Genomic DNA, 23,093 nt, shown 5'->3' with positions numbered 1-23,093 from the left:
ACATTCTAAAAAATTGTATTACACAATCATTCAAATTCTTTAATTTCTTCGTTTTAGTCCAATGGATTGTAGCAAATTTGGGATACTGTGTAGTCCGAACCCATGATTATTGTGTTAATGGAATTTGGCTTAAGGTACCATTAAACTTCGACCACCTGTCCTCTCTGTAACACGTCTTGTCTTCATAACCATCTCCCCTCAACTGTTTTTAAACTAAACTGGCTTTAAACCTGTGTGTGACAGGGGGTGCATTTGAGTGGGATGATGACTTCCCATCTCCAGAGCCCAATTTCCTCTCAAAGTCAACCAGTGACCATTCTGTCAGTCAGACAAGCGCGTCCTCTGCGGCTTCAAAGTATTTCTCTCCACCCCCTGTGAACCGCACCATGGAACAGAGCTGGAACAGCCCCTCCAACTACTCCCGCTTCTCCATCTCCCCGGCCAGCATGGCTAGCTTCTCTCTTACCCACCTTACAGACTCGGACATTGAACAAGGAGGTGAGTCAAACATACTAAGACATAAGCAAACACTTTATATGGAATAAAACCAGACCTCAAGAACTGCATTTCTGCTCTTATCTTTTCTAGGAAGCGGTGAAGACGGAGAAAAAGATTAGATGGACATTTTATGTGAAGAAATAGACAAGTGGTTTGAAGGCTTTTGAGGAGTATTTATTTGGGAAAAAGCAAGGAGACTGCACAGACCGAGCTGTCCGGTGTCCGTGACCGCTTCCTTTATTCAGCAGATGAGTTCCACCCAAGTCAACTTTCATATGGAATGGTTTTCATTTATGCTGTTTGCAGGAATTTTGCTTCACACGCTTCCTAAGTGTCCTGCCTCGATTTTGTTGTTCGTAATTGTATGCAGCTCTCGTTGCTGTTCATTTTAGTCGTGAGCAATGAAGCTGAAGTTCACGGTTCAACCGGAGGACCCTCTCCTAAACGCTACACGGGCTCATTAGTGCAATTTAAATCATAAGATTCTTGCCTTTTACTTTAACACACTGGATTTAATTTTTTTAAGGTTAAATCTGGTGTGACGCTTATTTATGTGATCATGTGATGGTTTAGATAGTTATGTCAGTATGCCTCTCCATGGATATGTTTGTACAGTATTTGCATCACATTTACACAATCAAAAACATGCATAGTTTTATATAATATGTAGAAGTCAGAATGTGTGCAGCTGAGGATTGGGAGATGAAAAGCTAAGAAGTCTTAAAGCGAGTGGCTTTTTTCCTCACGGCAGTTTATTTCCATGGATTATTTTTATCTGAAGAACAGCACATCAGAGCGTTGACATTGTCTGCTTGTATGGTGAATGGATCATCATCACAGTGCCTGTAAGAGCCCTTGATCAAGATCACAATAGGACGCCCAATGCTCCCATTAGCAAAGATTCAGACCCCTCCTCCGACCCTCTCTGAACTTCAGGTGTTTGTCTGAAAGATTCAGTACAAGGGTAAATCTTAAGAATTTAAGTGTAGTAATGCATGAAAACAATGAATTAGGATTTTTGCTATGTGATATAATTTTCATGATTATCATTACTGTAATATAAAAACAAATAATGATTAAAAATTCTCAAGTATTTGTACATTATGGTACTGAAATACAGAAATCATGTGTATGTGAAATATATTTTTATTTTGTGGTATATTTAAATACGACCCAAATTTTTCATAATAAAAAAAGCTAGGAGAAAAGTATAGGATCCAAAGGTGATGGCTGCTTGTCAAAACCACTAAAAGAAAAACAAATCTTTCAATTCCTGATTTCAAATTGTGATAGGAAATCTTTTTCCAGTCAACCTCAAAGGTAATTTTCCTAGGTGATGTGAATCATATTTGTTAATCTGCTCCGATGCTTTTTTGGTTTGATAATAGCAAAGATCAAAAGATCAAAAGCAATGTACATAGACGGAATCAAATTACGAGAGAACGACGATTGAGCAAGATGAACTTTTGATACCACTGGATGTTTTCTCAATTCGATAATGAAGAACACTGATTTTGGTGCAACAGCAGATTGTATTGTGTCTTTCTGGAATGATGGGATACATCTGCGTCCCGTTGTAATTCAGTACGTTAAGCTGTATGTTTTAGAGGAGTTGACTCTGTATTACCAGCACGCGATTTCACTTCAGTTTGAGATTTTATGGAAGTAAATTTGTTGGTTTTATTTGACAGTATATTTTGCTTAACCTTGCACACCTTTAAAGTGTAACTTAATGTTGAATTGTGCTGATGTATATAAATGTTTAATTTGTGTCTGTAAATTGGAAAAGACGTAAGACGTACAGGTACGAGGGTTCATTTTGTAATTTAAAATGAGACATATCATGGGTGTGAGATGATTGAAATAAATGGGGAAATGCAGGTCATCATGTCCTTATAATTTGTACATTTTAAAAATGGTGATATTTTTACTTCATGTTGATGATGATGATCATGCTTTGTGTCATTGAAGGAATGGTTTATAATGAATAACCCTGTTTATTATGGAATTAAATGAAAATCAACTTCTATGACTCCTTGTATGAATTAATTTCTATGTTTTTACGGATGCTTTGTTTAATTCAGCAACTAGCAGGTGGTCATCAACAGATCTTTATTGAAAAACAAAAACAAAATAGCAAGGTCCTGTTTGTTAACTTTGCTTCAATGCTTCAATCTGAGTCCCTGCCCCATTAGTAACATCTTGTAAGTCACTCTGCATCTCTGACACAATTTTGATGTTTTGCTGATATCAGCGGCTGTAGGTGAGCATGTGGGTTATCGGGTTATTGAAACAGTCGAGGCCAAGTAGCTTTCTAGGCTGCTGTTGTAGTAATGCAGCGTCCTTTTAAATAATGACATCACGGTATGAACGTTCAATGGGTTGCAAATGTTGTTTCATGTTGACATACAAGAATGTCAAACCAAAATCACAAACACAGATGACAGTAACAGAAATATGACATGCTCGTAACATTAAAAATGACAAAACAAAAGTTTACTTTACAAGGCTACTTAAATCATAAACGTACACCATTCAGAGTCACAACTCAAAAGAACTTTCCACAAAACATGAAAACAAGGTTTATTGTGCAGGCAGGTGGACTAAGAAAAGAAACAAGTCACATGTGGTTAAAGGACAAGGGGACGTACGGTCTATCTGTGCAGATGATGCTGTGTGTGCACGATGTCTAGCGGCCCACGGCATTCCCGTTCACCTGGCTCTTTGTCCGGCAGGGAAGTGGACTGCGGGGAAGCACACGCTGGGCTTCTGTGGCGTTTCCTCTCACGGACAGATGCTCCCATCCACCCTGTTTAAAAACATTTGACATGGTAGTGACGCAGAAAAAGAAAGCCACATATTGTTGCCAAAAAAAGTTTAGTCCAGTGTTTGCCATGTTTCACTGGTTCAACCCTGCTGTTCAATGTCAACACCACACCGTTACTGGTTCCAAGAACCGTGATTTCTTAAACATGGTCATTCTGCAGTATCTCTTTATTTATTTTTATTATATTGCAAATCACAGATATGGACACTAGCAGATGGTGGATTCACCAGTTTTTAGAGGACAGTGTGAATTCATTTTTTGTCTTCACAAATAGTTTCTATGTGAATGGACTACAGTGAAATGAAAGGACTTACTCCTATGCCAAAGTCCCAGCTCAGGCCTTTTGGGTGCATGGGTTTCACTCCCAGCCTGTGGCACACAGTTCCTGAACTCTCTGATGGAAAACCTGCCACTTTATCAGCGATTATCCACACCTGGACAAATAAAACACAAAGTCCACTTTACATTCAGCAACTAATTTACCAAAACTATGGTGGCACAGTGTAGAGCTCCGGCAGTAACGTGACCTCTTCTGTTACACCGTCATACTGGCAGGCAAGGACGGATGGGAGAGAATTTGAAATGAATAGCGCAAGCATGTGTTTCAAAGCAACTGAGTTCACTGCGTACTTTAATTCAAAAGACATACACCTGTGCTGTGCATAACACAACTTAATAGATTAAACATATCAGATCCCTATAATGCCCCCGAGCCAGGGTGCTTTTATGTGTATCAATAAAGAAGCGGATACATTTCCTGACCTGAAGGATCATGGTTATAAATTTGAGGTGGTAATGAGCCCATAATGAGGAGCAATTGCATATCTTGTCGTGAAACAGCCCATGCCACCCCAGAAAGCAAAGATTTAATTGATTAGTTACATTTTTTTATAGCGCTTTACATGGAAGGGGGGAATCTCCTCAAGCACCACCAATGTGCAGCATCCACCTGGATGATGCGACGGCAGCCAAAACTGTACGTTCACACCGCCGCCGTCAAAAATCGTTTTGCCCGCCCTGCCAACAACGCTATAGAAAGATTCGTGGATGCTCTGACGTAGACCAAAGTTTACAGTGCTGCCTTCTCTGGAATTCTCTCAAGCGGTGGACTTCGTTCTGATTGGTTGCCGCCGAACCGCATCATAGCTCATTACCATAAAGTTGACCTAATTTCAACTCTCCTCGACACCCTCAACAACCAAGATCCTCTCAGCCGCTGCTCGCTGCAGGCTCACATTGAAAATGAATGACTTGCGGCCACTTTGACGCTCTCGACAGCAGTGGTGTGAACGTACAGTCATGCCCCAGAACGCCCAGCGCATTGGTGGAGAGGAGAAGCCAATGATTAGATTTAGAATTAGACAGACATGATGTATAGAGTATTGATTTTGACTGATTTTAGAGTATTGTGAATACAATGCATATATAACATCTAGTATCTTTGCTATATGGGCAGGTGCTCCTGGAGTATATGAAATTGACAAAACCTGAAACTATTTTATTGGCATATTAATGTAAAAGCTTTCAGACCTGGTCCAGCGGTCCAACAGACACCTTGCACACATTGCTGGAGATGAGTTCCCATGCAGAGCCCTGAGGATAGCTGGGTGTCAACCCCTGTCTGTACCACAGATTACCTGCACAAACACAACCACAGCTCCTGTAGAAATGTCTTGGCAGTGAAACACGTGATAAACATCCCAGGTGATATTGCTTGGTTCTCTTGTCAAGTCGAGCACATTGGATTGTGGGATACCGTGTTCTGTGCAGTATGCAAACATACCACTATATTCACTAGGGCTGTCACAATTATTTGACATCCTCCCAATAATTTCAGATAACCGCAATTATTGTGAATCTTTAGAAAACAAGCGCCATCTGTATTATCTGCTGCATTTTACATCCACCGTCCTTGATCTGCACTCACTGTTACATTCAAATGACATTTCTCCATCATTTGAGTTGTATTAACTTTATATTATTTGTATTATTTTCAGACTTTCTGCATCTACACAGGAAGACCCTCATATCTAGTGCTCAAGACAGTCTTCACTGTTAAGGTCACTCTATAGTAAATAATATTAGTTTAAAAAGAATAAACATATATTTTCTTCATTGAATTAAAAAATATATAGTAGTGGTGGGCATAGATTAATTTTTTTAATCTAGATTAATCTAGATTAATTCCAAGATTAATCTAGATTAATCTAGATTAAAATGGCTCATTAGAATTCTGCCGAAGGCATTCAGAATATGTGTGCTACCCAAATAATGACTAAAAGTAAGTCTTTGAGAACGGGTTTCTCAAGCCAGGTGGCGCATTAGACCAGGGGCTCATCTACTGTTTCCAAAATGCATCACAAACTGCTTGAGAAAGCTGTTCTACTATGATAATTGGTGATGAAAATTAAATTATGTTCAATAAGATGAACTTGTGTTTACTTCCGCATTAGCTAAGGGATGATTTGCGTTTAGGTGGTACTTGAGACTGGAAGAGCTCCTACAGTACATTTACATTTAGTCATTTAGCAGACGCTTTTATACAAAGCGACTTACAAAGAGTGAGGGAGCAACAAGCGATATGTCATACAGGAGCCATAATACATTAGATCTCAATACAAAGTTACTGGTTTCAACTAAAGCTAGACCACTACCTGTTGAGAGAAAGTGTTTTTCTTAAACCAATTCCGCATTGCACAAGGTGCAAACAACCTTAGTCTTGTCGATGTTTCTATTGGGAAGCTTCTTAAAAATTAATATTCCCTGAAGCAAACCCGGCGGCTTCATAGCTGCATCCATGTTAGCACGTCACGTTTGATGCGGTAATTTCACAGTAACGTTATGTTGTGTTCAGACCAAACGCGAATGGCGTGTCAAGCGCGAGTGATTTATATGTTAATGCAAAGAGCCAATAGACCTACTTGCTGCGCGAATCGCGTGAATGAAGCCCTGGTTATCATGAGGCGGCTTCTGCTTCCGCGAATGACGCGAATCACGCGAGTTGAAAAATCTTGTTCTCGCCCCGTACAGTGCAGTTAAGCTGGTATACATCCGCGCTAAAATATCAAGGTGAAAGTCATCATAGCTTGCGTAGTATAGACCCAGCTCCCAACCCAACTTTGAGAATAGATTAACGGCGACATTTTTTTTAACGTGCGATAAGAGTCTCACTGCGCCGTTAACGGCGTTACCACTAATATATAGTTACTTTGACAAAGCCTTAAAACGGACAATTAATCGCAATAATCGCAATTATTAAATAGACAATTAATCGTCAGCCAAATTTCTTAATCATGACAGCCCTAACATTCACACATGAATCTACATTTCTTCATCTATATATAGCATTTCATGAAAACGATATACAGCAGAATAAATACAAACAATATAGTCGAATGTTATTAAAAAAAATTGTAGTTTGAGTAAAAACCGGACTCACTGTTTTCATCCACAGCATAGACAGAGATTCTGCCCACACACACCTGTTTGAGGGTTTGTCTCGGTGGAGAGGGAATGTGATACCAGCATTCACCTGTGAAAAAATTGATGGGTAATTGGACTTCTAATGTATAAAGGCATTAAAAGTCATGAAATCTCTGGTCACACTTCTAATTTGAAAAGGTTTGAACGGGAGACTTAAAGCCATGACATGGCGAGGGTAGAGAGGCGAGCAGGTGGAACAAAACAGAGGAATGATACGACTAGAGTTTGTCTTTTTTTGAACGATGAAACATTGACAGACAATTGAAATTAATTTAAATTCAAATGCTGTGAGCTTATAATAAACATAACATGACGGTCCTGAAAGCTAATATAGTTAACATTCTAGGTGCGAAGAGGTCTCTTCATCAGCAGGATTCTGTGCTCTCACCCGCTGGGTTGTGGGCAGACACAGAGCCCCTGTAGAAGATGGCACCATCCCTGGCAATGGCCCACACCTGATGACCTCCACCTATGGAGATGGATTTACAGGGCTGATCTGTCCCTACATGAAGCCAGGAGTTACCCTGTAGTTTCACAGAGACTTCTGGTTAGAGGACGTGCCATACGCCCTGAACACTCATTCTTGAAAAACTGACTGAGTCCCCCTGTGATGGTCCCCAATGTGTAAGCCTTACAGTTTGTCAATTCTAAACAATTTTACAATGCACTCCAAAAAACACAGAATGTGCAAGCTAGATCCTCACGGCAGGGTTATCAGCTGTGACCCCCAGACGACACAGCACATCCCCCTTCTCGCTGATGGCCCACAGAGGAACCTGCTCCACGCTGCACTGAGTCAGACACGGGAGGATGGTGATGTCACTCAGAGGGATGGGAGGAACGTTCTGCCAAGGTCCAGTGAGAGCGACCTGACACTTCCTTTAAGACATGACATGTGTTCTACATCATTTCCTGTGCAGATGCTATAGAGCTGAAGTCCTTTCAAGTGACATGGATTCTAATTGAAAAAAAGAACTATAACATTGGATTCACACCAAACGCGAAATTAGGTAAACTACATACAAAGTCATTGCAAAGATGGGTAAAGACGCAAACTCGCGGCAGGCAATGTGAATGAAGCTGCGTTTTTACAAGTGACAAAGCGACATGATCCCATTCATTTCAATGGAGAAGTGGCGACTTCTGGTGACACGAGCAATCGCAACCATTGGCGACCGGATGGGCGTGTCTAGCAACGCCACAAAGTTGAGAAATCTTCAACTTCATGCAAATAAAGTGTGAATTTCAGAGGCAACAGCCAATAGGAAGATGGTAGAGCAGACGTGATCAGTGGATGTCGTCACTCAGGCAACCGCTAGGGGGAACGCCCACTGGCGACTTGCAGCGACAAAGTTATAATTGGCACGCAGCGTGATTGCCGCGAATGTTGAAAATATTTGTAATTTCACGTCACTCACATACAATAGCAAACTTTTCCCGCAAGTTATAAAGAGCGTGTAGCGCGATTGTTCACTTTTGGTATGAACCCAGCATAAAAGTCATCACAACATTATTATTCTTGTTATTGGTAAAGTTTTTTTATGGATGTTTTCTAAAAATGTTGTTTATTTATATTTGAAGAGTTTATTTCTTAACTGAGATAACTCATGTTTTTTTATTGTTCATTCCAATTAATGTCAATTGAATTGCAGTTGTTTTGTTTTGATTTAAGCCATAATAACTAAAAAACTACAGCTAACTAACACAAATGTGTAACAAAAAATGATAACATAATAAAAACATGATTTTTTTAAACGGAGTTATCCTGTTTTGGAAACAAACTTGTTTGTTGATTTTTTTCCTGCTCAATATTGGGCGTGAACTCAGAACTGACCTCACCCACCGCCTGCGTCGCACAAAGTCCTTCATTGTCTTGTAACCTTGGAAGGTCCTGTACGATCAAGAGAATGAAATCTAGCTGTTAGTTTAGATCAGAAGTACTTCTCTTTATATGATCGTACTGACACAACATACATATGGAAATCTGCAGCATACTGCCAGCCTTCTTTATCTGACCCTCCGGGGACACCGTAGTCTACTGTCCAATCAGACACCTGCGAAAATCACGTTCCGCCATCATTCAGAGACAGCGCAAAAGAAAATACAACAAACTAGCATTAACACACAAACAGCGTACCCATATCCACTGGGGTGAGGGAGGGTTGGTGTTCTCTTTGGTACACTCTCTTACACCTGATGCATCGCTCCACATGTAGCGATCTGTTGGAAGACCCCTGAGAGAGAGAGAGAGAGAGAGAGAGAGAGGCAGGGGACGATTGTAAAACATTGTCTGAAGGTCACACGTGAATTAATGGACACTCACTTATCTGTGTATCCCGTCATCGGGTTCCACCGCTGGTTCTCATAGACGTAGACGCCCCGATCATCAGTTATTGTCTGCTCAATATTTTCATTTCCTGAAACGAGAGAACTTTAAACATTGATATTATTGTTTGAAACAGTGACGAGTGATCTTAAAGCACGACTAGACGCAGGCGAGAGTCATGCTGTGTTAGCCACATGATGCAAAAACATCAACTTTACCCTGAGGAGAGTCTCTCCTGAAGCCCCCCGTGTAGACCCAAGCAGTGTGATCGTGACCGATACCCCACACCACACCCAGACTGTTAGACTCCACACAGAGCAGGTGACCCGGAACCTGACGCCAGAACCTGACAGCCATCACACAGATGCTCATGATGCATAACAAACACACAATCATGATACAACATTACAATTATAAACCCAATGCACACACAGGGGCGGACTGGAAAACAAATTCAGTCCTGGATTAATCGGCCCACATCGGCTCTCCACCAATTCTGTCGACGGGGGGGGGGGAGTTTACATGTAACGTGTGCATTCCGTTACATGCATACTTGTACGACTCGCTAATGACTTTGTGTGCATGCATTCGCATTTATAATACATCCGCCCCTGGACCATCGATGGGACGGTCGTTCTGGACTTTGACAGTATGTCCTACCGGTCTGTCCGCCCCTGCACACACAGCTCTGAAGAAACTAATCAAGAGCACTTTCATGGACATGTGAGCCAACACAAGGGTCTAAGAATTAGAAGATCAGATCAGAAATGAGCAAGAGATCTGCTCTGTTCCAACAACTAGAAAGATGACATCAGTGCAGTAGGAAGGAAGAGCGCCGTTATTTTGCTTTGTAAGATTTGCATGTGTCCTCGAATCCCAGAATGCAATAAGCACGTGGATTGAATCAAATAAAATCTCGCCTAAATACAAAGCCGCGGAAAAAAATTGGGGGAACATTCCAAAGTTTCATTTAAATGCATTTTGTGTTGAATTTCAACAAAATCAAACATCAGGAGCCATCCAACAGACATATGAAAACTGTGATAAAAATAAGGTTTGAACTTTTCCTAAACACATGCAGAAATATGACTGTTGTATTGCTTAAAAGAGAATCTGATGCTCTGCAGCATCTGAGGTCTGAAAAACACACAGAGCATCTTTTCAGTTATCGCCTGTTTCTCCAGTTCTCATTTTCTGCAAATAAATGCAAATAGAAACAATATTTCTGTTTGAAATTTGGCAGAAATGTTACGTCAGAAAAATTGAAAACATATATTTTATATATATTTTATAAAAGCAATAAGCCCTATGAAACAGTAGGTTGCAGGGCATTTTATAACAGCTAAGGGGTTTAGAGGCTTGACGTGACACAACGCCCTTAGCTATTATGGCTTCTAGCGGCTTATTGCTTTAACAGCTCACCGGGGTTTGGAACAGAGCTCTGATAAAACCACCGAGAAAAGTGAGATGATAATGTTCTTACATCTGTTCACAGGGTAAATACTGAGCTGAACCCTCCAGGCTGGGTGAAGGCTCATGGACCATGATGTCACCTTTAGAGGTCACAGCCCACAGGGCCTGTTTAGACAGATAATGTCCCAGACCTCTGGATTCACTGCACGACTCATGCAACAGAGAAAGCTGCACACATTATAAAACAACAACATGTAGCAGCCGAGTGTGTGGACACGTCGATAATGGACACATGTGATGGTCTTTCAAACAAATGATAATGGAATGACAGTGTAAAGTTATCTTACCCAAGTATTGTAGTCTTGTTGAGAGTGAGTTGCCAGTAAAATGGGACGTCTCTGTCGAGTGCGTTCAGCCGTGTACACAGCCATAGTGTAGAGAGAGTCTCTGAACACAGGCACCAGTGCTGTCACCTCCTTTATCAACGTGTGCACGTACTGAAACACACAATATTGTTTTTAGTGTCAGTTAAGGGTCTGAGTGGTTTGGGGAGTAGGTTGTGTGGTGTGACGTTAGGAGTATGTCCAGAAACCAAGTTTTTCATTACTTGTCCCATTTAATGAATGCACAAGGTCTGCTTATATACCAGAAGCTAACGTGTGATGGCACATGGTTACCTTCTTCTGGTGGTTTTGGGTGTAGTAGAAGTAGAGGATGTGCTCTGTCTGATCTCCAGCACATCTCACCTGCTCCAGCATCAAACTCACATCCTCCCACTGATGAGGAGACCAGTCTCTCCACCAACACATACAGCCTCTGATCACACGCACACACTGACACACACACACAAGTCCTTCACCTCCTGAGTCAAGCAACTGTATTTAAATGACAACACTCTAATCACAAGCATTTCTACATATGAAAACAATCTGGTTTCAAACTAACAAATATATATAAAAAGTCTGATGCTGCGTTCCCACCAGACGTGAATGAAGCGTTAAGCGCGAGCGATTTACATGTTAAGTCAATGTAAAGACGCAATACGACATCCTGCGGCACGATTCGCCTGAATGATGTGGCGCAAATTGATTGTTTCGGCCGTTTGACGCGAGTTGAAAAATCTGAACGAAAATCTGCTCTTTACTCAATTTGAGCTATATATATATATATATATACGAGACTGGAGCCGCCTGGCAGAAGCCCCTCCCATAACGTGAATTCGTAACTGTTGTGAAGTGAATTTCACGCACGAATGAAGCAAGTAAACGCAAAATGTTCAAGCGTCCAACTACGCGCAAATAACGCGTTTTATCCGCTCAAGTCACGTCTTGTGTGAACGCTCAGTAAAACCATGAGGGATTTTTTTCAAACTGTGTTATATATTGAATGATTTTAAAGTTTGAAGAATTGTTTTGGTATGGTATGTATTGGTGTTGAGAATAATCTCAACCCATCTTTAAGGGGAGTCGTTTTAATAAAATATAATACTCTCAGTGTAGTGTCAGAGTTTATGTGTAAAGTGAAAGTGCTTTTCTACATAAAGAGAATTTCCAAAAAAGATCAGTTTGTTGAAAATCTGGATAGAAACATACAGTTGTTTTATTTTATTATTCTTTTTATTTATCTCATTTATTACATTATTCCCTTTATTATTATTTCCTATTTCTCTTTGTCAATCGCTTTGGATCAAAGTGTCTGCTAAATGACTTAATGTAAATGTATGTATATTGACTAACCCTTGTTAAGTTTAATGCAGTTATCATATATGCGTTTATCATATGTATTCAAACACTTATTTTATTATTCACTTGTACTCTTATTATTTGTTTCATTTTGTTCTTATTTTCAATATTGTTTAACCTTGTTGGGATTTGTAGTGTCTCTTATGATGATATAACTTTTCAATGGTCTCCATCTCAAGGTTCATAATAACGTCACAAGACAATGTTTTACAACTGTAATCTTGCATGGTTAACAAGACTTAATGAATCTGTTTCTAGTCAGAAAAAGTTTGACAGAGCTAGACTGAGAATTAAAGCACAAATGAGATTCTTCAATAAATCATTTTTCAGAGTATTTAACATCACTTTGTCTCCTGCCTGCTGCTCTTCCCTTCAGCTCTGAATCTCCCTGGTGGTTGGGTTAAAGTATTGACTCACAACTGAGTTGATATTTCCGAATTAAATAAGGTTCTGATGTAGATCGGACTCAAATTTTTGATCTATGAGATCTGCAAGCCACATCCCATAGCTGGATCTATCACTGGATCTATCGTTCTAAAATTGTTTGTTTTTATTGTGGATTCCAATTAATGTCAATCAAACTGCAGTTTGTTTGTTTTGATTTAAGCCATAATAACTCAAAAAATATTATAAATGAGTTACTTAATTTTGGGAATAAACTCATTTTCATCCAAAACAATTTGTGATTAAGGGAGTATTAAACATTTTTCTATTTTACACATGAATAGGTTTTGTTTACCTGTAGTTAGGTGAATGCATTAGATGTGTTAAACAGTACCGTGTCTCCTGACGAGTCTCTGTCGTGTGGAGTTTTCTCTGTGGGTGTGTGTGTGACACTGAGGGCAGGTGTGATGGATGGAGAAATGGGTCCTGCATCTGAAACACACACACAAATACAAACGATGAGAAAACAAACATCTAATATTTGAACTTAAGAAATCACGCTCATGTGTTAAAAAAGCAAATCATTAAATTTGTACTTTGTCACATTGTTTGAATGTTATTTATAAAAAAACGTAAAAATACTTGATAAGGACTGAATAATAAAATCCCATAGGCAATTTTTTTATTTTTAGGGCTGTCAAACGATTAATCGCGATTAATCACATCCAGAATAAATGTTTGTATTGACATAATATGTGTCTGTGTATTGTGCATATTCATTTTGTATTTATAAATACATAAACATACACATAAATGTATATATATATATATTTGGGGGGTGAATTATCGATATTTACCAATAATTTAAATTACATATAAAAAATTTTAAATTTTTATATCTTATATGTTTCTTAAATATCTGCATGTATGTGTATGTGTTTATAAACAAAAAGGTAATATGCAAAGTACACAGATATATATTATGTAAACACAAACTTTTATTCTGGATGCAATTAATCGAGATAAATCGTTTAACAGCCCTTTTTTTCACATTTAGTAGTCCAACATCTTATGAAAAATGTGCAAGTACGCCTTCTTAATATATTGCATTTTATAACTGTCCTGTTTTATATCACTTCTTTTGGTTATTTTTTTGTTCTTTTGCTTCTCTTGTATCTATCTGCTAAAATGTAAAACGCACACACGTGCTTGGCCCAGAGCAAAGATGTTAATATTAAAGACTGTGGATTTATGGTGATGTAAGAGCTGCTAGAGGCGTTGTAAACATGATCCCCAAGTGGCACGACTCCAGTAAAAAATAAAAAAATGTCCATAGTTACTTTGGTCTGGTTATTTAACAATTTGTTGTATATTTCATTTATACTGCTTTCAATTTATATTCATTTTTATTGTATAGAATTTAAATAACAGAGTAGTTATTAATTCTTTTCGAAAGGTCTACCGGGAGTTAAGTTTGGGCCACATAATGTTTGTTGTCGCCGTCGTCTATAAACTGAATGTATTTGAATTGTTGTTGTTGAGTCTCTTTTTCTCAACAGGTATTAATCTGGCTTTTGTGGAAACTAGTAACTTGATTTTGGCACTTAGTGTATTATTGCTCCCGTATGACAATGACCTATAGCTTTAATGTTCCCTGAACTTCTGTAAGTCCCATTGGATAAAAGCGTTTGCTAAACGACTAAATGTAAAGTGTTTTACTGTGTCATCCGTTATGTTATACAATATTAACACCTGAGGTGTTCAGCCAGCTGATGGGTGAGCTGGAGTCGATGTCACATCCTCCTCCGGTGACCCAGGCCCAGGGCGGCACGTCCTCCTGCTCCACCGTCTTCTGCTCCAGCTCAAATGGGTACGTGGCCAGAGAGCTCTGGGCGGTTCTGGGTATGGATCCCTTCATCTCCTCCAAGTCAACATTACTCCACGGTGTATCAGCGCCATCCGCCTGGCTGCACGGAAGTGTCGGGGTCATGATAGAGGAATCGGGCCCTTGACTCGTCACCTGGTTTCCCTCAGGTACAGTAGAGTCAGAGCGATCAGACACCAGGGCAGTGATGAAGCTGTCGCTCGTGATCTTGGGGACTCGTGGCTTAGGAACGTCCGTGTCCAGAACTGATCCCTGGGAAGGAGCCGTGACCTCACTGGCATCATTGAGTGTGCAGGCACTGAACGCAATGTGAAATAGAGGCTTACAGAACTACGACGCCATCTATTGGTTGGAAATGAACATCTGAGATGATATCGCAAGACACATGAGAAAACTTCACACCTGGATTGGCTTGTGATTCCACCGCAGTCGAGCTGAGCACACACAGCGACCCATGACCTGCCCGTCACCTCTGTGGCCGTCACACCATGACGAAAATACACCGTCCGGTCATCGCTGCCAACCCCCCATACCTGTATTACAACAAACCTTTCTATTATACGATTTATTTTTTCATAAAAGCCTATTCAAATTCTGATGACAAAATGTTAAAAACTATTAATAATATAGTGTTGAAGAATAGTCGGGTCATTAGTTTTAAATTTATTGTTCTGAACTGATTTATGACCATAAACAACTACGGACATTTACTGCAGGTCAGACTAGCATCACATGAGTATTTAGATGTTTTTAGAAAGCTTCCTTCAGCTGTCCAGGGCTGTAAAGTACACATGTATGTCAACTTCTTCATTACACTGAAGTGTATGGGAGGATTTGATTTAAATGTTGTAAAATTTTGTTAATTCCAAGTATTCTTGCTCTTTATATTCCTTTCAAAACATACATAATTGGTCAGAATGCTAGAAACAGACCATTTTTAAACCCCTAACATCATTTTTCTGAATACTAAAAGCATAAACATGATCAAATGAATGATCAATGAAACTTCTTTCATTGTTTATTCACTCTCATTATTCAGAAGCATGAGACATTACTCAAAACATCTTTTCTGTTTCACAGAAGAAAGAGTCATATTCGTGTTCCGAACAACATGAGGATAAATATATGAATTTTATTTTTGGGGAAACTATATTGTTTCAAATATATTAAACTGTGTAAGAAATCAGTTGATTGGAAATATGTGGTAAGTAGGGATGTCAATGACATCGTAGTAACGCTTTTGGAAATGAATGTTGTCATCTGTTCATGATCATGTAACACCACCTGTCAAAGGTTAAGGGTAAACACTAAAGGCATATGCTTCAATGTAGAAACTTTGTCTGCAGACAAAACTAAAACTGTGCAAACATATAAGTTTCTTTCATTAGAAAACTCCAATTTCTGTTTTTAAAATGCATGTCTTGAAATAATGAGGAAAAAGCAGCCAAAACCAGCTTAGAATTAATATTAATTCTAAGACCTTCAGAAACTGCTTGATAATTGACAATAGAAAAAATGTATTGCAAATAATTTAACAAAGAGTCAAACATAACAAATCAAATATAACAGTTTTAATGATTTGGAAATTCCTCAGTAACAACATCATTCTTGAGATTAAAGAATGTTACACTAAAGTTTTGATGAATTGACAATTATTCAGAAACATGGTGAATAACTGGTAGTGTAGTAGTCATGTAGAGAATATTCTTTTGGATTAGCCCAAATTAAAGAAGATCAAATATAAGCAGCGCAGCTGAGTTCAACACACAGCCCAGGCGGTCAGAACTAAAATGTAAAGAATGGAATGCAGCCAAACTCAAATTAGATGTGCTCCCAAATGGCTGTGCGGTGGACAGTGAGAATTGAAGGTGTATATATATGGTTGGGCAGAAATGGGGTCTGAGGTGGGCAACAGGAAGAGCCAGGGGGTCTACGGGTCAAATTGCAGAGAGAGAGAGAGAGAGAGAGAGAGAGAGAGAAGTTTGCACCGCTTGCAAACTCCACACAGATCCTCAGTGACTCTAAAAATCAACACCCACGGCAATTTGACTCCTCCAGACCTTACAGTACATGCCGGTCCTGGTGGTGTGAGGGGAGGGGCCAGTGTGAGCAGGAGATGACGATTGGATGGCCGGGTGTTTGTGCACATAAACATGGACAGTGGACACACTGCCTGTGGGGCTTGATGAATATATTGGTCTGTGGGTCTGAGGATTTAATGATGGTTAATCCCAAAAATAGCATATGAGAATACAAGTGTGATCAGAATTGTCTGTCCCCACCCTAACGTGGATGGGTGTTCCCCAAGGGGCAGTACTAAGGCCACTAGAGTTGTCCATGCAGAAGAAAATAATTATTCCAGATTTAATACAATATCAGCCGGCGTGATTAGAGCATAGTGTCAATGTTATAATCCTATCTAGGTTCATTCAACACTGCTTAGTGGTGTTTTATGAGGCAAGCAGCACTACCCTATTGGCAATATTTAGGCTGAAGGATTTGAAAGAAGCTTTGGTGTGTAACTGTGTCCTGCACCTTGTGTGAATTAATTAATGATTTCTTGTTAAGTAGAGTCCAAAGAATATATTTTTGTATTGCTTGAATGAAAACATTACGGAATACTGATACTGTATATGGCATAGGGAAGTATTTAATCTCACTTGGTCATTGGGCCCCACACTTAGCATCACCATCTCTCCACCAATACTGATCCAGCCTGAGCCAGTGGGATTGTGGGAATTCACTCCCCTCCGGAACCAAACCTGTTACACACAAATACACACATGAAATGGATATGTTTAGAGTGGAATACTCATGTAGTGGTTACTGCACATTGCACCAAATACTGTAAACAGTAGCATGCAGCATTTAGTATGCAGAAGCACAGTTTTTATTTACATTTTGGTAACACTTCACATTTAAGGTTGTATTTGTTAACATGAGTTAATACATAGACTAAGTAAGGGATCCTGTATAGGCAGGTTGTTGTTATCGCAGACATAACCCCCGACGGTGCGTTCAGGACGTGACGAGAAGCTGAGGGTCTTACATCACACTGAAGGGGCTTATTTCGCGATAACAACCAGCTCAAGGTATTATCCAGCTAATTACATGTCTACTTGCCACATGAGAAAAAAACTGGACATGAAATGTGAAATTTTATTGGCTAACTTTTCCTGATTTCCATAAGGAAAAGCCATTTACTTTCGGATAAGAAACAACGTTCAAATGTCACGAACAGGCAATTTGGTTTAATCATTCGTAAATATAATGTCATATATGTTATTAAAAGACACATTTATATTTATTTTGTTATAATTTGTGGAATAACGAACCTGTCGCGACTGACCAATCAGATTCAAGCATTCCAACGAGCCGTGTATAACATGAACTAACAGTGACCAATACTGCTTATATACTTCATGTTACTTTCAACATTTTCTAATACATTTTTTAAATCAAACGTTGTCTCTGTTATCCTAAATTAATGCACCATGAACTAACAAGAATAATTGTATTGACATTTAAAAATTTACAAAGAAAAGCCGTATTACTGTGAGATCATGTTAGTTAATGCATTAAAAACAGCCTTACTGTGAAGTCTTACTAAACAAAACTATCATGTATCATCTTACTTTGTTGTCCTTAGTAACAGCCCAAACCACACCAACGCCCACTGCGCAATGAACAACTCCTTTCTGATTTGGGGACTCTACCAACTCCCACGACGAACCTGAGAACATCAACACCTTTTAAAGCTAAAAGAAAATCTTGACAAGATACAAGTTATTAAACCTTTTTACACCCAAACCACAACGATTAATGTGACTGATTTATATACTGAAACATCAAACCAAGAGGCATTTCTAGCTGAGCACACATTGCCAGCACAAGCACACTCTCAATTACAACATTTCACCCAACAAAAAAGACTTTACTATGCTTAGAAATGATATAAATCAATAGACACATTTAGAGTTGTCAGGTTACTCATATTGATTAATTAAAATTATTGATTAAAATCAATGGCATTCACAAGTGCGACTTAGGTGTCCAAATCAGGTTGTATGTTCATGCCTCTGCCATGATATTGACATGACCGTGACATGAAGGTTTCACCATAAATAACGCAGAGCTTCGAGACATTTCAAACTTGTACTGTATGTGTGAATTCAAAGCAGGAATTTCAAGTCCAGGAATAAATCTGTCAGTGTCAGACCTTTAGGACAGTCTTTGCTGACGCCCGTTCTGACCAGCAGTTGTCCATCCCAGAGAACAACCCACAGCAGGTCTCTCGGCCCCGCGCTGACCTGGGCCACCTCTCTGGGCACCTGGACAGACTCCCAGCCGGAACCTTCAGGGTTCTGGTGCTTGATTCCCGTGCAGAACCACACCTGCGAAAACATTTTGAATCTGTATAAGATAAATCTCAAACAAATTCAGTGACCTTTGACACGGGCGCTCACATTCTTGTGAGCAAGTGGTTGATCCGTAAGGAGGAGGTGGGGGGCGGTCGAACCCAAAAATAAGACAGCGGGACTGGAGCGCTTCAGAGAACAACACTGAACTCTAGTGGTCAGAAATCTACACTGCAACTGTAATTTCATCTGAAGGTTTATTGTGATCATTAGCTTTTAAACTAAAAAAGCAAAGCGCATAAAAGTAGTACACTAAGGTCCCCAGGCTCAAAAATCTATCTTACAAAATATATACAATGTACATTAACATTGATTGCTGTTTTGCTTTGGCATCGGATAGAAGCCGAACAAGTGGATCAACATATGAAAAGCTTGCTCTCACCTTCCCTTGTTGCGACACGGCCCACAGATAAATGTGGTTTTCAGGACTGTCACTCATGTCCCATCCTCCACAGCTGATGTCAATGAAGGGTTCTGCAGGAGGTCTGCCTCTTTCCAAAGGCACCTGCATCAAAAAAAACACACCTTCTGAATGACCCAACATATGTGACAATGAAATCAGGTGTAAAATACATATAGTAATATAATATATGATATTCGGAAAAATGCAGATTTTGCCTCCAGAACTGTTTGCTGTCTTACATTCTTCAAAATATATTCTTTTGTGTTCAACAAAACGATAAAGTAATTTTTTCTTCTATGGGAGTCATCTGTCTGGATCTGTCTGGTTATAAGCATTCATCCAAATATCTTTCTCTGTGCTCATCAGACATTTATACAGATTTGGAACAACTTAATGTTTCATAAATGATGACAGAATTTTCATTTTTGGGTGAACTGTCTCTTTAATAAAGTAGTAATACCTATATTGCTTAGAACTTCAACAAGTAAGCTGGTGTTTAGCTGTTATACCTTGGCCCATGATCCCAGCGCTTTGTATCTCCTGTAGCGAAGCCATCGCCTGCGACGGACACATGAGTTCCACTTCTTCTCTTTGGTGAAGATGGCAGGAAAGTCCACTGCATACTGCCATCCCTACAGTACATTAGATCAACCAAACTCAAATTTACTTTGAGAGCACAGGACTAGTATAACAAAGTCCTCAACAAAAAAAATTAAATTCTTTCATCATTGACTCACCCTAACATTGTTCAAATGTGTATAAATGTCGTTGTTCTGATGAACACAGATAAAGATATTTGGAAGAATGCTTATAACCAGACAGATCTGGGGCACTATTGACTCCCATAGTAGGAAAAATGACAATAGTGGTCCAAGATGCTCCAAAAGGGTTTGCTTTCCTACATTCTTCCAAATATCTTCTTTAATTTTCAACAGAACAAAGAAATGTTTTTCTACTGTGGTAGTCAATGGTGGTCAAGATCGGTCTTGTTATAAGCATTCTTCCAAATATCTTTCTCTGTGTTCATCACAACAAAGGAATCTATACAGATTTGGAACAACTCGAAGGTGAGTAAATGATGAAAGAATTTTCATTTTTGGTTGAACTTTCTCTTCAAGTTTGGGATTTGTGGATTGTGTAACTCACCCCGGTCTCAGTGGATTCTCTTCCACAGCTTTCATCATCCACGTACCAGTCGCCCTCCCACTCCCAGTTAGCAGAAGGCAACACAAAGCTGTGAAGAGGCTGTTGATTCAAGCCAGACTCATCTGTCCACTGCCAGCGATCTGTCGGCAGAAGTGTGTCTGTATAACCTTCAACTGGGTTCCATCTCTGTAAAACAGACGGACATGAAGTGATGCTCAACAGGACAGTATATACTGAAGTGTAGTAGAAGCACAACATATGATCTGACATGACCTTATGTTTATCACCACATTTATGTTCATAACTGTGAGAACACTTTATAAGAATAAAAGTAAATTCGGAAATGAATATTAACTACTCAGATTATTATTAAAGAGTGTTTTTCATTGTAAATTTGTGAACTAATGCAGGTAAATAATGGTAACAAATAAACCTTATTGTAAAGTGTTACCAATAACATTATACTAATTTTGGTGTATTTATTATGTAGTAAGTATTGAATATTGTTTTATTGTAGTGTTGACTGAATATTGACTATAATTTGTCCATTTGGGAATTTTACAATTGTTACTGTCTGTCTTTGCACCACTATTATTTTACTTTGTTTAGTTCAATATTAGTAACATCATTGAGCGCGTTTACATGGTACACAGTCTTACTCAGATTATGATAAATAAACTGATATATGTAAGGTCACGTAAAGACGGTAAAACGGTTTTCTTTAACCGGGGAAAGTTCATAAACGACTTAAATCAAAGGTAGTTTTTTTGCCCATTACTACGATACGCTGCATGTAAAAGTCTTTTTCGGTTTTCTCTTAGTTTTGCTGTGCGCATGTCTGAAAGCGCAGTGGTAAAAGTCCAAAACGGAAGTAATAGTAAAGTAACGCATAAAAGTCCCCTCTCGACTCATGCAGTTGATGTAGAAACGTCAAAAAGAAAAACTATTGTTGCATATGCAGGTACTGCGGACATGAGAAGAGATATAAAAATACAGCTTCTGACCGTTTTCCCGCTGCATATTTAATTACTAAACATCCTTTCGACGATGACGTCACTAAACGAGAGAAACCCGGCAAGTGTGAAACTTCCATCTAAAGGCGGTTTTCCGTGTAGCTGGTTTATAACTATGCATGTAAACACGTGAAAACAGGTTTCTTTTCAAGCTGATTTCTGATAGATATTCGTTTATTTTCTGCATGCAAACGCACTCACTGTTAAATATTCATTTTAATCTTTTAATTGATTGACGTATTAGGCTATTATACTTTGCAATATATTTTCACATATTTCGAACATGCCTGGTTCTCATAGGTCTCTTCCAGGTGTCGGATAGGCACATCACAGGGGAAGACATTGAGATAAAGCTGATTGTCACAGCCAACTCCCCAGCAGCAGTGCTGAGAGCCTGACACGCGCTTCAGCTCGAGCAGCAGATCAGATGCGCGTGTCCAGCGCCCTCTGGCGGCAGACAGACTGAACACCCGTCCGTACACATCCACTGAACAGAGCATCATCAACCCCTGTAGATTACACAGAGCAGAACTACAACTCTTAACCTAATACTAGCGAAAATTTACAATTACAAAATACAAAAAGCAATGTATACTTATAGCCTATACAACTATAAATGTCGTAACACCACTAATTTTCTATGGTGTCATTAAAGAAGTCCTAGTTTAACATGATATGTGCAGTAAAACTATATTGTAATATTGATGGTAATCAATCTGTCAACAATATGACTGCTAAATTACTAAGGCTAGTCATTTTCTCATCGGTGCTACATGGGACAGCTTGATGGTTTATTTGCACGTGACTAAAAAGATACTGATTGCAGCTGTATTATTAGTTGTAAACTAAATGTAAACATATTTACGCATGTTGTTCTTTTATAAATGTCATGTTAATTTTACAAATACGAAAACAGACCTGACGAATATAATTTTCGACACTAAACCTCTTTTACCATAAAAACCTACCTTTATATTCTTGTGTGATGGGAGTCTTCATATATTCCGCGCATTATAAACACGAGCCAGACGTTTATTATCATTGCCTTCATTATTCTATCACAGCCCAAGGGCTCAGACTCAGAGCCGGAAGTTCAGGGTATTTGCGCTCTGATTGGTCAGTGCTCGGGGAAGTGTAGCATCCTAAGCTTCTGATTGGACACACAGCGTGCGGACGTATGTTTTTCCGTCGGACGTCGCTCTGATACACTTTACACGATCAATTATTCAATGCACTTTCAATTATTAAAACTCAAGGCTGATACACGAGTACTAACTTTATTCTTAACCTGTTACTTCAGACTGACGATGTCTTAACATGTCATATATAACATTTATTTTTTATCTAACAATGTAAACGATCAGCTGATACAGTATGTCTCACGCTTGTATAAATTAACGTTTCATATTAATAAACCCTGTTATGAATTTTATAATGTATTTATATGATACATTTCGTCAGTAACTGTCGCATTCACATATATTTATCTGTGGTTTTATATAAAGTTATATGAATATCGTCTCGTTTATTAAAAAGTTAGAAGGTAGGCCTATAT

General features: G+C 39.1%; 2 protein-coding genes across 3 annotated transcripts in view; one reads left to right on the top strand and one right to left on the bottom strand.

Annotated features, from left to right (window-relative positions):
• The window catches only part of lmtk2 (lemur tyrosine kinase 2), a 28,151-nt gene extending 25,624 nt beyond the window's left edge, over positions 1-2,527 (top strand). Inside the window, exons 13-14 of the mRNA XM_056751990.1 lie at positions 244-498; positions 589-2,527. Coding sequence (XP_056607968.1) covers positions 244-498; positions 589-617 — 284 coding nt within the window. The 3' untranslated portion in view covers positions 618-2,527. The remainder of the gene's footprint in view (positions 1-243; positions 499-588) is intronic.
• A 101-nt stretch (positions 2,528-2,628) lies between these two features.
• On the bottom strand, positions 2,629-22,615 carry tecpr1b (tectonin beta-propeller repeat containing 1b). Of its 2 annotated transcripts, none has more exons than XM_056751992.1 (25): positions 22,507-22,615; positions 21,826-22,047; positions 20,526-20,711; positions 19,889-20,011; positions 19,359-19,481; positions 18,778-18,952; positions 18,194-18,291; positions 17,219-17,320; positions 14,961-15,091; positions 14,426-14,856; positions 13,068-13,165; positions 11,225-11,422; positions 10,895-11,044; positions 10,618-10,775; positions 9,353-9,480; positions 9,132-9,225; positions 8,946-9,042; positions 8,783-8,862; positions 8,643-8,699; positions 7,513-7,687; positions 7,197-7,332; positions 6,765-6,857; positions 4,856-4,962; positions 3,640-3,759; positions 2,629-3,307 (listed from the first exon to the last, which is right to left on the bottom strand). In XM_056751992.1, the coding sequence occupies exons 2-25, from the start codon at positions 22,039-22,041 to the stop codon at positions 3,188-3,190; spliced, it is 3,396 nt and encodes a 1,131-aa protein (XP_056607970.1). In that variant the 5' UTR covers positions 22,042-22,047; positions 22,507-22,615; the 3' UTR covers positions 2,629-3,187. The 2 variants fall into 2 exon arrangements, with proteins under 2 accessions (XP_056607970.1, XP_056607971.1); XM_056751993.1 differs by having other exon boundaries at positions 11,225-11,380.
• Positions 22,616-23,093: the final 478 nt, after the last annotated feature.

This window comes from Triplophysa dalaica, chromosome 7 (assembly GCF_015846415.1).
Source record: "Triplophysa dalaica isolate WHDGS20190420 chromosome 7, ASM1584641v1, whole genome shotgun sequence".
Lineage (NCBI taxonomy): Eukaryota > Metazoa > Chordata > Actinopteri > Cypriniformes > Nemacheilidae > Triplophysa > Triplophysa dalaica.
The sequence above is the reverse complement of the archived record's forward strand: the minus strand, read 5'-3'. Positions and strand labels throughout refer to the sequence as shown.

What these genes read in the sequence shown, in the direction of transcription:
- tecpr1b (XM_056751992.1), bottom strand. Translation starts at nt 22,041, where the DNA reads ATGATGCTCTGTTCAGTGGATGTGTACGGACGGGTGTTCAGTCTGTCT. An exon ending in CAGCAAAGACTGTCCTAAAG is followed by an intron (nt 18,292 to 18,777) that starts GTCTGACACTGA and finishes TGATGTTCTCAG; the next exon opens with GTTCGTCGTGGGAGTTGGTA. An exon ending in CAGCTGGCTGAACACCTCAG is followed by an intron (nt 13,166 to 14,425) that starts GTGTTAATATTG and finishes TGTGTGTTTCAG; the next exon opens with ATGCAGGACCCATTTCTCCA.